Below are 13,982 nucleotides of genomic sequence, written 5' to 3' on the forward strand. Positions count from 1 at the left end.
TGGCAAATTACTGTCATGACCATCTTCGTCTCAACTTCTGCTCTGCTCTGCTCTGCTCTGCTCTGTTGTGCTTGACTCCATTCCAATCTGTTCCACCTCTAAGCTTTCCTCCTTCTCCACACACGCTTCAGACTACCACTCTACGCCTTCATCCCCATTCTCATCTTCATCTTCATCTTCATTCTCAACTCATGCCCTCCGTCAACGTTCCTCATGTCAGGTGTCAGGTGTCAGGTGTTAGGTGCCATGTCATGTGCGATGTGTCAAAGTGGCAAGCTTAAGTAGCCATCTGGCTGGCTTGGGTTTAGTCTGGATGCAAAGACGCAAGTCGCAAGATGCACGATGCACGATGGATGCAGATATTACTGCACATCATCTGCTAGGGGCCCTGAGCCGGCCGAGAGCAAGTGGTACGCGGCGATCTGTGAGTGTGAGTGGGAGAGGGAGAGAGTGTGTGTAAGACTGTGCGCGCTGTTATGGTGTGATGCGGGTAGATGCGGGCTGTGCCGTTTAAGTTGCCGTAATGTGGGAATGTGGAGACTGATCTGCAGTGGCTGTGATTGAGCCTTGAGCGAGAACTTGTTGTACGACTGCTGTAGTGAGTCCTGCAGGACCGTCATGCTAATCTCGGCATGTCAGAAAAAGCAGCCACAGTGTCCCCCCGCGTTCTCTTCAGAATCGTTGCAGACGCTGTATGTCAACCATGGCAAATCCAGGATTTCGGGAAAAAGTATCCACCATCCTCCTTCCCGCTTCCAAGGTTCTTTCGTGACGATTCGCGGGGTCTATGTCATGCAGCACAGGGGACGGGCGGCTTGAACATGGTCCGATTCTCTCTTACATGAAACATGATATTGACTTGACGACACAAAAGTAGAACAATACTTTGATATTTCTTGTCTGCGTACTAGGGAATGACTGCCTGCTCCTACATGAGATCCACTCGTACAATGGCTGACTGGTCAACAATCGCCACTAAGGGAAACCATCCCACGCGCACTCTGATAAAAGGAATTTGCGGCTACATGAAAGAAAACACATCATGGACGCCATCGTTGCTGATTGCTGTGTGCATCCTCGGGCTCATCTCCCCATTGGTGTTGAGGCTAGACTTGTCTGACGACCAAGCTCGGGGCTGATATGATGGCACCCCATCTAGACTTAGTAGAGGTGCTGTGTCAAAAGTTGTGATCACGACCATCGATAGTGTCATGCGTAGGCTGGAGCCGCGACGTCGAGGTTGGCGAACTTTCAGGCTCGTAGAGAGCGTTGGTTACGCTACTTATGATTTTGCTTGGGGAGGCAGTGGGCGTTCCAGGTTTTCCTGTGGAGACTCTTGGACGGCGTGCATGTTCGTGTTTACCCATACCTCCAAGTCCTGACTCAAGGTCCATGGTTCCATCATGTCCTACGCTAGATTGTCGCTCAGAGGCTACTTCAGCATCCTTGTCGTTAAAGTCTTGACCAGGGTTGGCAGTCTCGTACTCAAGAAACTTCACAATCTTATACAGGATGACCGCGAAGACAGCCCCGAGACCTGGACCAAGCCAGTAAACCCAGTGGTAGCTGGCAAAGTCACGTAAAACGACATTTGGCCCGAAGGATCGAGCAGGATTCAATGAGCCTCCGGTAAAAGGTACAGCTACAACAGCTTGTCAGTGAATTGCGTAGATCGATGGGGGAATTAAACATACCTGCGAGCTCCGCAATGAACAGAGCCAAGCCAATACCGAGAGGTGCCAGATACGTAGCTTTGTGCTTCTCAGCTGCTAACATGAAGATTGTGAATATAAGCTGGAATGTCGCAAAGACTTCGATGAAGAAGCCTTGGGTGACAGAAGTTCCAGGACTCAGTGTTGTCTGCACGGGCAACGGACCAGTGAGCACTACCGATACGATGCCTGCTGCTGCGATGGCGCCAACTATCTGAGCGGTGATAACGATGCAGCCACGGACGAAGTCAACCGCCCCGATGAGTACCAGCCCAAACGTGACCTAAAAGGCGATCAGTGCCTGGTCTGGCGCGTCAAAAAGGTGGACTCACAGCAGGGTTGAACATCCCACCACTGACACGAAAGAAGACCCAGACATTGACAGCGAGAGAGCAGCCAAAGGCTGCAGCAATGTAGAATGTGTAAGCTGGCACTGCGAAGCTGGCTGGCTCAGGACCCTCATCCTTGAGAGCAGCAGCAGCAACGTTGGCAACCTGGGTGGCAGAGAAGGCGAAGAACAGGAACAGGAACGTGCCAATGAACTCAGCAATCCAGGCTACGACATGGTTGCGGGCTGTATTGGGAAGCCAGCCAAGGCCCTTTGGGTGACGCTGGACATTCCCTTCACGAGTAGATGAACCGTGGTCCATGTTGCTGCTCATAGAGACTGGCGTGAGATGATTTGAGATTGCTTAGGAATTGAAGAGTGTGTACTTGACTGGCCGAGAAACAGGCAATCGACAAGGTGAAGGTGTTATGAGACAAGAAATGTAGGGGCTGCTTAGGAAGGCGGGAGATAGATGGTTCAGATGAAAGGATGGAGGAGTGTTGTCGGCGTCTTGCAAGACTGTGAGGAGAAAAGGAAGATGGAGCAGACGGAGGGGGAAAGGCTTCCTTTAAATGATTCCAGAGAAGAACGTATGAGGCAGGAACATAGCACTGCTACTGCCATCTTTACGCTTACCACAATTCCCACATGTATCACATCTACCACGCATCCATCACGCATCTCTCTCACACTGGTCATCATACATCCACTTGCGCCCAATGCAATGCACCAACCTTCCTACCGCGACTGTAGACAATTGACGCCCGATGACTTGTTGGAGAAGCTGCAGATAGAGTATCCACCGACCTAGGTAGCAATTCCTGTGCGCCTCTCTAGAACAGGCTATTATAACGCCAACTCTGTCCTACTCAGCCAGGTTGCTAGCGCTCATCCCAATCAACCATGGCGGTAGAGGTCAATCACAAGGCTTTTAGCATGGTTGAGACTTAGGGATGGTGCTTGTACATAGCCAGTTGATCGTGCTAGGGATGATATAAGGAGCGGATTGTGATTTGATCTTTGACATGCAAGCTGGCATGATGCGCTGTGCGATCAGCAATGACCTGGCAATGGTGGGCTTTAGGCGAGGAGAATGTAGGAATGAATAGACAAGGTAAAGATAGACAAGGACAAGACAGACGAATGGTCACAGCTCTTTCACGATCCACCTGCAGGGCTCATATCTTGGATACATGGCAGTGAAAAGTGCATACCGTTGTCAATCTCGAGGCATCCTCTCGGCGCTGTCTGTGCCGATGCAAGCGTTCAGGTGCAGGTACATAAAGCCTGAGATAGATATAAAGAGTGGGCCAGAGTAGGTAGTGGAGCCAGAAATTGCCTATTTGAGGTAGAATACACAGTACTCAATCCTTGATACTCAGGTAGCTGGCTGAAAAGAGGGTGACCAAGATGTCATTGCTAGTATAACTTATGTCAACGCCGGTGATATCAACATACTCGAGACGAGAGCAAAGCAAGAGTTGGAAAGGAAAGAAAAAGTAAAGCAAAAGCATAGGATCGCCGGGACTACTCACGTGCTGCTTCACACAGGCGCCATCATGCAGGCGCATGCTGCGATTCGAGTTGGCGGTCTATCGCTGATGATGAATACATTATCACAGACTTGAATCTCTAGTTTGTTGTCGATTGTCGCATTTGTAGTTATTTATAACTATCTATAGTGGTGGAGAACTGTGTTGTTTGTGGTATAGTTTTTGTTGTTGTTGTTGTCGTTCTTATTGTTGAGCAGTAGAGAGAGTACTCGGGACATGAGTCTACTAGGAACAACTTTAGCTACTCTTAGACTCATAGAGGATGTTGGTGAAACTAGAACACAGGACGATGTATGTGAGCGAGCGGTCATGCGTATGCGGCCGCGTTGAACACACTGACGAGTGTTTCAGAAGTGACTTGGACTGATGACCGTGGCCTAACGACTGCTGATGGTTGACTGTGGATGTTGACTGCTGCTTCATTCATTATCATCTCGCCTCATGAATAAGCCATACGCTTGACTCGTCGCTTACTCCTATGCATCGTCAAAACAGCATGCTATCATTATTTATATGCTGATGAATGATGAATGATAATGTAGTTGTACTTCATTTCTAGCCGCTTTGAGCCTATTGATCCTTCTCCGCTGTCGCCAGCCTTGCGATGTCTGATTGGCCACAGTACATAAAGGCTAAATTAGTGTGGCGGTGTAGCTTCCACCCGACCACTTCACATCAACTCCACTGCTATCCGCCTTCAACTCTTGACTCTTGTGTTCGTCACTCTGTGTATCCGCCCGCAAACAATCACTAAGGGAAATTCTTCCGTAGCTTTACGTCGTCGCGGCGTCTGAGGACTCGCATTGTCTCCCGAATGTTGACGACTCTACAATAACCCACTCAGCCGCCGCCTCTCCTCTGCGCCCCGCCTGGAGCCTTATTCCCATCATGCGACCATTCAGATTCCTCTTTACGCTTCTCTTATGCCTCCTCCTCCTTACTATCCTACTGTGTATGCGAAGCCCTGCGCCTAGCAACAATGCCAACCTCATCCATTCTTTCCCCAAGACGAAGGGCTCTTCTCAGTCTGTCTTCTCGTGGTCCACTCCCTCTATCCTCTTCGCTCCGACCGCCAGCATCAGCTTGACCGACGACAACACGACATATTTTCTGGCAAGACCCGCCATGTTTGGTCCTACACTTCCACCTAAAGGTCTCAGTGGTCCCCTGTGGGCTGGCAGTGGGTTTACCGACGATGCTTTTGCTTTCGGAGGTTTCGTCGGTCGATCTGAGGGCGAGCTCGGTTGCAGTGACATACCCGACTGGGAAGAAGGCGACGAGCCGTATATGCATGTGGCAGAGTTCGACATGGAGGACTGGCGGAAGAGCTCAAACAGTAAAGCGACTCCAAATCAACTCAGAAGAAGAACGCCGCGGTCCAGGCATGAAGCTGCTAGGGACGGGCCTTATGCCTCGTTGAAGAACTTCGATCCTAGCTTGCATGATTCATCGTCTCAAAGCCCACAACATTCAACACCGCGTCATGTGGAAGAGAAAGAGGCAACTATGACAGCGCATGCAGATATCCAATCGCTTCAAGAAGGAGCTGAGATAGCTGGAAAGGTTGTTTTGCTGAGCCGCGGCGGCTGCGGCTTTCTTGACAAGGTTCTATGGGCGCAACGGAGAGGCGCCACTGCTGTGATCGTTGGCGACAACCACAGCGGTGGAGGACTAATCTCTATGTATGGACGAGGGGACACAACGAATGTATCCATTCCAGCTATTTTCACCTCCCATACGACCGCCCATCTGCTTTCATCTCTTATACCATCTGGGGTTGATGGAAAGCGGTCCAGGCCGCAAGCGAGCGGATCGACACACAATGTTCCTGGATCGTCACGCTCGTCACCTAAAGAGTATTTCAAATCCCGCTTAGAATCAAGAAGCGCTGTCAGCAGAATTCTTGGATCCTTTCAACGCCCCAAACAGAGCTCACGTGACGCCAGTTCTAAGGAACACGAGTCGGTGAGTTGGGCATCACTCGAGGACATTGCCAAGGAGAAACCATTCCAGCCAAGTACAACACCTGTTCCATCAAACGATGACAACTTCGTTATAGGCGTCGATGACTGGAGAGATCCCGATATGCTGTCTAAAGAGAGCAGCACCCCGACGGGAACCACCGACCACAGTGACCGCACTTCCGACGAGCGCTTCAAAGGAGGAAGCACTGTGCCGGGAAGTGGAGAGTATGCCGGTGCAGATGAAAATGGACACTCAGGCTGGTTTTCCTCATTCCGTTGGCGTGGCGGAGATGATAACGACCATACCTCAGACGACAATCTCCACCACTCCTCGAGCACGCCTCTCGTCCCTGACGAGCCTGAAAATCTACACCACGACGCGCTCTGGGTAACCCTGAGCCCCAACAGCATGTCCACAAATCCGTTCTTCGATACCCTTCTGGTACTCGTCGTCTCACCTCTCGTCACATTGACCGTCGTATACGCGCTTCTTCTCTTGCGCTCTCGCATTCGCCGCCGTCGCTGGAGAGCACCAAAGTCCGTCGTCGAGCGTCTCCCTGTACGCACATACCATACGCTCTCTTCATCCATAGGCATTCTTACGCCATCCCCGTCTGGAAGCCCACTTTCCTCCCCAATCGCCACCTCTCCAACGACTCCGCTACTCACCAGTACTCCTCGCCCGGTACTCACCACGCGCCGCTCTCGCCCGCGCGCACGCACTACTCCAGAAACACACGCATCTTCTTCCTATGACACAACACGCCATCGCAGCCGCTCTCCCGACAGTGAGAAGCGAGAAGCGGGATTGGCCGAATGGCGACGTCGCTATGGCGGCCGCCAGAAGGAGTGTGTCGTATGCCTCGAGGAATATGAGGATGGAATCAGCAGAGTCATGAGTCTGCCATGTGGCCACGAATTCCATGCAGAGTGTATAACGCCATGGCTGACGACGCGCCGGCGCACGTGTCCGATCTGCAAAGGGGATGTGGTGCGAAGCTTGCGTCGGAGAGATAGGAATTCTCCCGATCCTGACGGTGGCTCTGATAATTATTCCGATGCCGATAGTGACGATGCCCGAGACACACGAAGATTCAATATGGAAGGTGAGCTCGTCGAGCAAGATGAACAAGACAGCGTTGCCATCAGAAGAAATGACGAACCGGCCGCGCAGCTACCGATGCGTGCCGAGGATCTGTATGCCGCAGATCTGGAGCAGGGTGCGGGCGAGCTCAGACGTGATGCCGGGGAGGGGGTGGTAGAACGGGTCTGGCGTGCCGTGGAGGTATTGAGTGGGAGTGTGAGAGAAAGAGGATGGTGGGGGAGGAGAGAGGAGGCTGACCGCGATCGGTAGATGGCTGTTTGGGCGTCCCCAATAATTGTGATGATTGATGAGTCTGGGTATTTTGAGTTTGCGTTTCTGCATAGCGCCGCATACTGGGTAAATTGGGTGTGGCCTTGGTATTGATATTGGATGAAGTGTGTCGATGGACTGTGAAACACACTACGCACCTACGATGCATCTATACATAAGTAGTATATACCCACCTCATTCCTCGTTCCATATTTGGGGGCTGGCGTTGTGGCAAAGACGATAACACTGTCGTATGTATCGTAATCGAGGATGCTTTCATATAAGCATATATAGTTGTGTCATGAGGGAACCAATCGCTAAAGCTCATAGAGCAGGGACGCACGTTACGATAACATTGAGGGTTAGGATCTTATACAGGTCAGACTAGAAGTCGATGGACGCGATGAAGGCGTTGCGTTGTACAGAGAACCATTGATAGACCATATCGATGCTTATATTCGAAGCTACCGAAGCCAACGATACTCCCGAAGGAATGCAGTAGATGCATATATCTACTCCATGCTTGCCTGCCTAGCTGCCGAGGGACACGTATGCTGCAGCCGTTTTTGAACACCTTTCCTTTTCCATATTCATGATCTATTCGAGTGCACCGTTAGGGTTACCATTCACTCCTCTTCCTCTTCCTCATCACCACCGTCCTTCTTCTCCGCAGCCTTGGCCTTCTTTCTGCGCACACGACCGAAGCGGCCGCCGCCGAATGGCGAAGTAAGTGCGAAGTCAATGTGCTTCTGGGAGTCTAGACGGACGACAAAGGAGGGGACGTTGACGATTTGCTTGCCAACTCTGCAACACATATTAGCTACACAATTTCATCTCTACGCGAACTGCTCGTTGGCGAGCTGGAAGGACATACCGGATGTGCCTCTGGCGGATGAGCACACGGGCATGATGAATGGACTTTGCGAGACCAAGCTTGTAGACACAGGTCTGCAGACGACGCTCCAAGAAATCTTCCACCTTAAGGGCGAGCACGTAATCGAGCTTCATGCGGGATTCGTCGAGGACACCGACACGCACGAGACGACGGATGAGGGCGTTACCTTCGAATAGGCGCTTGGGGTCCTTCTCGTCGAGGGTGAGAAGCTGACTGCATAAGTTTTGTTAGCGGGCGCATACTTAAATTCGAAGCGTTATTCGACTGGTTATCGTGCGCAGTCGTGCGAACGACGTGAGAGATGAGAGAAAGGAAAAACGTACCGGGCAGCACGACGGATCTTGGAGAGCTGAAGCATGACACGCCACACCTCGCGCTTGTTTCTCAGACCATATTCACCGACGAGCTTCAATTCCGTGTCCCTATAAACCCAGCGTTAACCTTTTGTGCCGCGACATGAGTGCAGAGCAAGCTGCGACTCAGTGGCCGGGGATCACATACAGACGAGCCGACTCGAAAGGACGACGAGGAACCTTGTAGGTCTTTGAATAACTCCTGGGAGCCATTGTCGCTGTGTTGAGGTGTTAGTACTGATCGATGAGAAGTTCGCGAAGTTCTGATGGGGTGTGGTGGATTTGTCGTGCGCGCTTGCACTCGCTAAGCCCGGAAAAACTGTTTTGCCGCACACACAGAATTGGACCCGGGCCTACCAACACCAATGTGTGTACGAGATTTCGACGACAGCAACCATTCTAGAGATTTCGACCAGCTCAACTGTACGCATGCCAACCTAACATCGTGGAAGTAGCTTGCATACTGACTGCAGACTAGCTAAGATCATTTCACAATGGGTCACTCAGCTGGTCTTCGCGCGGGTACCCGCTATGCTTTCCAGAGAGGCTTCAAGAAGCGCGGTACCATTCCTCTATCCACATACCTGCGCCAATACAAGTACGATATCAAGAATTCTCTGCGCCAAACGCACAATTTGCTCACGAACCCAGGGTCGGTGACATCGTCGACGTAGTCGCCAACGGTGCCGTACAGAAGGGGTCAGTATTCGCACTAATATAACATAATGATGCGAACTAAAACTCACACACCACACAGCATGCCATTCAAGGACTTCCACGGAAAGACTGGTGTAATCTATAACGTCACCCCAACTTCCGTTGGTGTTATCCTCCACAAGCAAGTCGGCAACCGATACATCGAGAAGCGCGTAAACGTCCGCATCGAGCATGTCCGCAAATCTCGCTCGCGAGAGGAGTTCTTGAACCGCGTGAAGGAGAATGCCGCGAAGAGGAGAGAGGCGAAAGAGCAGGGCAAGTCGGTGCAGCTTAAGCGCCAACCTGCTATGCCGCGTGAAGCTAGGACTGTGTCGACAAAGGGTAACTGGCCGGAAAGCGTCGTCCCTGTGCCATACGAGACCACGATTTAGGTTGGTTGTATGGGTGGGTCGATGGTGTTACGTGCGTGGGTTATGGGCATTGCGATGTATTTACCATGCGTAAAAGCGGGATCTTAGATTACCAAGGCTCCGAAAACCAGTTCAACGTATAACCGTCACGGTTTCTACAATACTCTCAGAGGGTGTTGAATTGTTTAGTGGTGCAATCTAGGTGTGTTGTATTACTACTTGAATACCCTACCCACCAGAGATCGCTGGTCAATCAGGCTCTCAATACCTGATTTTGTATCTCCTGCCTCACTGCGTCTCTCTTTCGTAAATTAACCTGGTCCTCTTCAAATCCTGCTGGTGTTTTCTCGGCTACAAACCCCAACACTTTCCATTCTCCAACTTCGTTGTCGTACAACTTCTGTTGTAATACAATGTTCTCCTTAGCACTGAAACTGCGGCTGCTTAGTGTTGTTATTGTCCCGTCTAGTTCCCTCCTGAACCGTTTGTATTGTTGCTTTGTCCGAAGTCGTACAACACACTCACGACACGCCAGGCGTTGTTCGTCAGCCTCGGGGACTGCCAATAAACCAGCGTAATCCGCCACCAGACATGGTTTCTCGAGAACTTCTGTGACTTCCCAGCTAACCTTCTCTTTGGATTGACGCCTGTTAACAAATTGCTGAAGCGTATAGTAGTTAATGGGTGTAGTAATCTTTTTAAGCTGTTTCAAGCTTTCAGGAGTGCCTGAAGCAAGGGATTCAAAGTACTGCATGTGCAACTTGACAGCTTTTTGAATCAGCGGGTTTTGATATTTGTTGTACACTGGCAACAAAGAGGTCCAAGACCAGCCGAGGTCTACAGCCTTTCTTGTGCCTCGTATGCGATCATAGAATGGTATGAGGGACTTGAAAGTCCAACCGGTGAGATCGCGATATCTCCACCAACAGGTCAATATCCTAAAGAATTATAAGCAGGGTCTTCAATAGAGTTATATCTGCAGAACCGAAACTTTTACGTACGAAAATTGGCCCTTAATGCGCTGAATCAAGTATAGTTTCGTAATCGCAAATCTGGCCTTGGGCTGCTGCCACCATGAAGGCAGATCTGATCCTGATGGTTTGACGTACATATCTAATGTGAGACGAATGAGCAAGCTTCGCAACTGTAGACACACACCAAGGACTAACCTCCAAAGAAAGGTACGTCGAATGCCATTTCTTGATATTGTTGCTGCACACGTGCCTGCTGGCTTTGTATGTCTTCAGTAGTCCTTGGTGAATATCTGGATTCCGGGAAAATTCTCGTGTCGAGCGCATTTGCTCTTCCGCTCGATTTTCTTGAGCTGTATCCCCTAGAGACATTCGGTATATAAAGCCATGGACGTGTCTTCAAAGCAGAGCGATTAAGCCAGAGCGACCGCGGTATTGTGTGCGACATGATGAGAAATGCTCGATAGTTTGAGTAAACGATGGAGGGAACGGTACGCATGCAATTCAAATTCTGGCTCGGGCCATCATAGAAGAACGTGGGGTGGTGATGCGCTGTTGTCAACACGGTCAGTCAATCAACTATAAGGTAGAAGACGATGCCCGGATGATAGACATACGAGTAAGGAAGAACAGTGGATATCACGGCTGCTACTGCACTGCTGTCGATATCTGCGACATCAAATTATGAAACTACGTGACGAGACTGACAGGAGCAGCACACTACACCGTATTAAGCTAGCGCAGAACCACGAGGTCACCCATGAACCTCACGACCGTCACACGAAGAAGCCAGCTCGACTCCAACTACGATCTGCACCCGGATTTCACCAGGCAAAACGCTTCCCTCAATTTTCTTCCCAGTCACGCTTTCGTTCCATTGGGTCTCATGCATCTTCTGAAGTTATACATTTGCTGAAAGCTCTTGTTCCTTGGAAAGTCAGGTGCATCACCCAATGTCTGGAGAAGGGTCACTGCTGCTAGGGCGCTCTAGGTTCGTTCAAACCGCGGAGCAGCATTGAATATCTCTGGATTCCTATTCTCTCATTCCGTATATCAAATCCTGTTGGTCTCTTTTGTTGATAGTCGCTCAAGCCTCGCTCCAGCGCTCAGGGTTCCGGCACGGCAACGCAATGTCCATGAAGAAAGTACTGAAGAGAACAATAACACGTCGAGCCTGCTACAGCCTCCACCTTCGCCAGACGCCGGGGACCAGGGTCTGCCTAAACGTGATTGCAACTATTGCGCATATCTAAAGTTCATATCTAAGATTCTCCCATCTTGCTGCTTTCGAAAGCTTGCCCTGCGGCTTGACCAGCAGTGTTCTGTCGACAACCTGGCTTCTCCCCTTAGATCACGGCCGCCTTCTCCGCCGCCTTCATATACTCCTCCTGTTTCATCACACGATACTTTACCACACACAATCCTGGCGGGCATACGTCCACCACTGTCGACAACACAGTCCGCCCCTCCAGCAAATTCTATGAAAAATGCGTCAAGTTCGGCCACCGCAATCGATACATCAACGTCTGGCCGAGCTGGAAAACGCACTAAATCAGTGTCAGCTCTTCACCCGCAAGTAGCCGTCATTCTAGGGGTGCCTAAAGTCTGGCATGTCTTCCTTCAGGGTGCTCGTCTCATGGCAATGAGTTATTCTATCACTTGCTGCTACTGGTCTCTACAGATTTTCTTCGACCTCGTTTTTGTCTACAGCACAACTCCACCCAGGCTCGAATTGCGCGAGACTGAGAATGGGTGGACTCTGGAAAGGCGTCTAGAGGTAGCTTGCGTTCTGCTGGCCGCACTATGGGTCTGTGGCCCCTAATAGTCTTCTAAGAGCAATGTGGCTGACTTCTGAAAGTGCTCGGCATCTGCGTACCTATCATTCTTCTTCACGGATTGCCTGATGTCTCGATGGTGAGCCTTCACACCACATGGCTATCCTTCGCTCACCCCTAGCTTAGGCTCCTGAATTATACTCCGTTTGCGACACTCCTTCGCCTTGGTATGACAGACTTTCTTCTTGGTTATGTACCCAAGCTCGCTTTGGCACGCCTTGGAGCCTTCAAAGTTCCCTCACGCCTTGTCCCATCATGGATCCTCATCACTCTCGTGAGTTTACTAATTCATTACATCTACCTGGTCGTTTGTCCAGCTTGTCTACCACGACTCAAGCTTCGAATGGAATATATTCCTGTGGATGACCGAAGGGTATAGCTTCCTCCAATCGAAACCACCGAAAAAGCCTTCAAGTCACATTCATAAAGCAACAAATTGGTATCAAGTCTATTGCAACGAGCTAACTACGACTTCCTAGACCGTTGCTATTGCGTATCACCTCACACATGACCTTACAAGCATCAAGCGTGAGACTGAGGCTACTAGGAAGGTTTTGTTATTCGCCATGACTGTTACGTTGTTTGGCTTAATCTTGCCGCATCATGTTCCACTTTCATCTGAGCTCTAAGCATGATATTTGGGTTAGCGCCACGTCATTCCAACTCTACGATCCGCTGATTGCTTGCTTAATCTGCTACCTACTACCTCTTGACTGTTCGAACTGTTCCATGTTCTGTAAAGCTAGGGTAGCTTTTGTTACTTTACAGTCTCATGTATTAGAGCTAATTGATTGAAATAGCTTTTTTGTTTATCTTTTGACTACAACTGTCGCCACAGGCTGTGGTGATGTACCCTTCTATATGACAAACGCCAATGAACACACATTACTTACTCATTCTGCAGTCAGCTTCACAAATGCTTCCTGGTACTTCTCTCCGGTTTGTCTCACTACGTGGTCGGGCATGGTAACACTTTCTTTTCCTTTTAGCCCTTCACTCGTGAGCCAATCGCGCAGAAACTGTTTGTCGAAACTAGGCTGTGCGCCACCCGGCTTATACTCGCTCAGTGGCCAAAACCGGGAGCTATCCGGTGTAAGAACTTCATCTATAAGGACAATCTTGGGTTCTGCGGAGGACGTCTCAGGGGCAGCTGCGAATTCGAACTTGGTATCGGCGATGATAATGCCTTTGGTGAGTGCATACTCATGAGCTGCAGTATATAGGGCCAAAGATAGCTCTTCGATTGCCTTTGCGTACTCTGCACCCACGATATCTTTTGCTTGGTCCGGGTGGATGTTTTCGTCTTTGTCGCCTAGTTCCGCCTTGGTGCTGGGCGTCCAAATCGGCTTGTCAAACTTGTCCCCTTCGCGAAGGATTGCACCCCCTGGGCCAGAGACTTTAATGCCATGCACTGTGCCTCTTGACTTGTATTCGGACCAGGCGGAGCCGGTGATGTATCCTCGCACGATACTCTCAAGAGCAAAAGGCTTGAGGCGGCGGACTTGCATGCTTCGTTTAGACAGCATAGCTACGGAATCAGGAGAGAGCTTGTATGTGACCGCAGCGGGCAGATCGGAGGCGAGGAAGTGAGTTTGTAGGCTTGGTTCGACTCGGGATAGGTATGAAAACCAGAAGGATGACATTTGTGTGAGCAGAGCACCCTTCTGGGGGATTCCCTAGTACTACAGTCAGCATGAAGTCGATCATGTATGCAGTGTAGCTCACATTGCGCATGATCACATCATATGCAGATATGCGGTCGCTGGCAACAAACAGTAGAGTGTGTTCATCAATCTCAAAGAGGTCTCTAACTTTCCCTGAAGCAACGCGCTTGAGGGAACCTTGCAGGTCGATTTCCACAAGAGGTACGTTGGATGCCATGTTTGTCAGTAATGCAGGAAGCAAAATTAGATTTCTAGGAAAATTTCTCTCTCTAATATATGCGACAGG

General features: G+C 50.3%; 7 protein-coding genes across 7 annotated transcripts; 3 read left to right on the forward strand and 4 right to left on the reverse strand.

Annotated features, from left to right (window-relative positions):
* Positions 1-1,178: 1,178 nt before the first annotated feature.
* On the reverse strand, positions 1,179-2,362 carry EJ05DRAFT_465390 (aquaporin-like protein; the record flags this gene model as incomplete). Its single annotated transcript, XM_033742777.1, has 3 exons — positions 1,179-1,642; positions 1,695-1,995; positions 2,045-2,362. The coding sequence occupies 3 exons, from the start codon at positions 2,360-2,362 to the stop codon at positions 1,179-1,181; spliced, it is 1,083 nt and encodes a 360-aa protein (XP_033599752.1).
* A 2,119-nt stretch (positions 2,363-4,481) lies between these two features.
* On the forward strand, positions 4,482-7,044 carry EJ05DRAFT_538533 (uncharacterized protein; the record flags this gene model as incomplete). The annotated part of the gene is made up of 1 exon (XM_033749458.1): positions 4,482-7,044. The coding sequence occupies one exon, from the start codon at positions 4,482-4,484 to the stop codon at positions 6,909-6,911; it is 2,430 nt and encodes an 809-aa protein (XP_033599753.1). The 3' UTR covers positions 6,912-7,044.
* Positions 7,045-7,204: 160 nt separating this feature from the next.
* EJ05DRAFT_476582 (40S ribosomal protein S9) lies at positions 7,205-8,398 on the reverse strand. Its single transcript, XM_033744068.1, has 4 exons — positions 8,308-8,398; positions 8,130-8,228; positions 7,786-8,019; positions 7,205-7,715 (listed from the first exon to the last, which is right to left on the reverse strand). Exons 1-4 carry the CDS (start codon positions 8,370-8,372, stop codon positions 7,538-7,540), a joined length of 576 nt encoding a protein of 191 aa, XP_033599754.1. The 5' UTR covers positions 8,373-8,398; the 3' UTR covers positions 7,205-7,537.
* Positions 8,399-8,653: 255 nt separating this feature from the next.
* Positions 8,654-9,247, forward strand: EJ05DRAFT_440004 (putative 60S ribosomal protein L21-B; the record flags this gene model as incomplete). Its single annotated transcript, XM_033741908.1, has 3 exons — positions 8,654-8,757; positions 8,811-8,858; positions 8,917-9,247. 3 exons carry the CDS (start codon positions 8,654-8,656, stop codon positions 9,245-9,247), a joined length of 483 nt encoding a protein of 160 aa, XP_033599755.1.
* Positions 9,248-9,401: 154 nt separating this feature from the next.
* Positions 9,402-10,882, reverse strand: EJ05DRAFT_511136 (uncharacterized protein). The gene is made up of 4 exons (XM_033748228.1): positions 10,815-10,882; positions 10,396-10,749; positions 10,228-10,339; positions 9,402-10,164 (listed from the first exon to the last, which is right to left on the reverse strand). Exons 2-4 carry the CDS (start codon positions 10,694-10,696, stop codon positions 9,480-9,482), a joined length of 1,098 nt encoding a protein of 365 aa, XP_033599756.1. The 5' UTR covers positions 10,697-10,749; positions 10,815-10,882; the 3' UTR covers positions 9,402-9,479.
* A 602-nt stretch (positions 10,883-11,484) lies between these two features.
* On the forward strand, positions 11,485-12,793 carry EJ05DRAFT_385789 (uncharacterized protein). The gene is made up of 4 exons (XM_033741268.1): positions 11,485-12,004; positions 12,056-12,111; positions 12,159-12,306; positions 12,512-12,793. The coding sequence occupies exons 1-4, from the start codon at positions 11,678-11,680 to the stop codon at positions 12,659-12,661; spliced, it is 681 nt and encodes a 226-aa protein (XP_033599757.1). The 5' UTR covers positions 11,485-11,677; the 3' UTR covers positions 12,662-12,793.
* Positions 12,794-12,925: 132 nt separating this feature from the next.
* EJ05DRAFT_439880 (putative phosphoribosylaminoimidazole-succinocarboxamide synthase) lies at positions 12,926-13,913 on the reverse strand (the record flags this gene model as incomplete). The annotated part of the gene is made up of 2 exons (XM_033741899.1): positions 12,926-13,708; positions 13,758-13,913. The coding sequence occupies 2 exons, from the start codon at positions 13,911-13,913 to the stop codon at positions 12,926-12,928; spliced, it is 939 nt and encodes a 312-aa protein (XP_033599758.1).
* Between the last annotated feature and the right edge of the window lie 69 nt (positions 13,914-13,982).

This window comes from Pseudovirgaria hyperparasitica (assembly GCF_010093815.1).
Source record: "Pseudovirgaria hyperparasitica strain CBS 121739 unplaced genomic scaffold EJ05scaffold_9, whole genome shotgun sequence".
NCBI lineage: Eukaryota > Fungi > Ascomycota > Dothideomycetes > Acrospermales > Acrospermaceae > Pseudovirgaria > Pseudovirgaria hyperparasitica.

What these genes read in the sequence shown, in the direction of transcription:
- EJ05DRAFT_476582 (XM_033744068.1), bottom strand. Translation starts at nt 8,372, where the DNA reads ATGGCTCCCAGGAGTTATTCAAAGACCTACAAGGTTCCTCGTCGTCCT. An exon ending in CCTTTCGAGTCGGCTCGTCT is followed by an intron (nt 8,229 to 8,307) that starts GTATGTGATCCC and finishes CTGGGTTTATAG; the next exon opens with GGACACGGAATTGAAGCTCG. An exon ending in ATCCGCCAGAGGCACATCCG is followed by an intron (nt 7,716 to 7,785) that starts GTATGTCCTTCC and finishes TATGTGTTGCAG; the next exon opens with AGTTGGCAAGCAAATCGTCA.
- EJ05DRAFT_511136 (XM_033748228.1), bottom strand. Translation starts at nt 10,696, where the DNA reads ATGCGTACCGTTCCCTCCATCGTTTACTCAAACTATCGAGCATTTCTC. An exon ending in CGACGTACCTTTCTTTGGAG is followed by an intron (nt 10,340 to 10,395) that starts GTTAGTCCTTGG and finishes GTCTCACATTAG; the next exon opens with ATATGTACGTCAAACCATCA. An exon ending in CGCATTAAGGGCCAATTTTC is followed by an intron (nt 10,165 to 10,227) that starts GTACGTAAAAGT and finishes ATAATTCTTTAG; the next exon opens with GATATTGACCTGTTGGTGGA.
- EJ05DRAFT_385789 (XM_033741268.1), top strand. Translation starts at nt 11,678, where the DNA reads ATGAAAAATGCGTCAAGTTCGGCCACCGCAATCGATACATCAACGTCT. An exon ending in TTCTGCTGGCCGCACTATGG is followed by an intron (nt 12,005 to 12,055) that starts GTCTGTGGCCCC and finishes GACTTCTGAAAG; the next exon opens with TGCTCGGCATCTGCGTACCT. An exon ending in GATTGCCTGATGTCTCGATG is followed by an intron (nt 12,112 to 12,158) that starts GTGAGCCTTCAC and finishes CCCCTAGCTTAG; the next exon opens with GCTCCTGAATTATACTCCGT.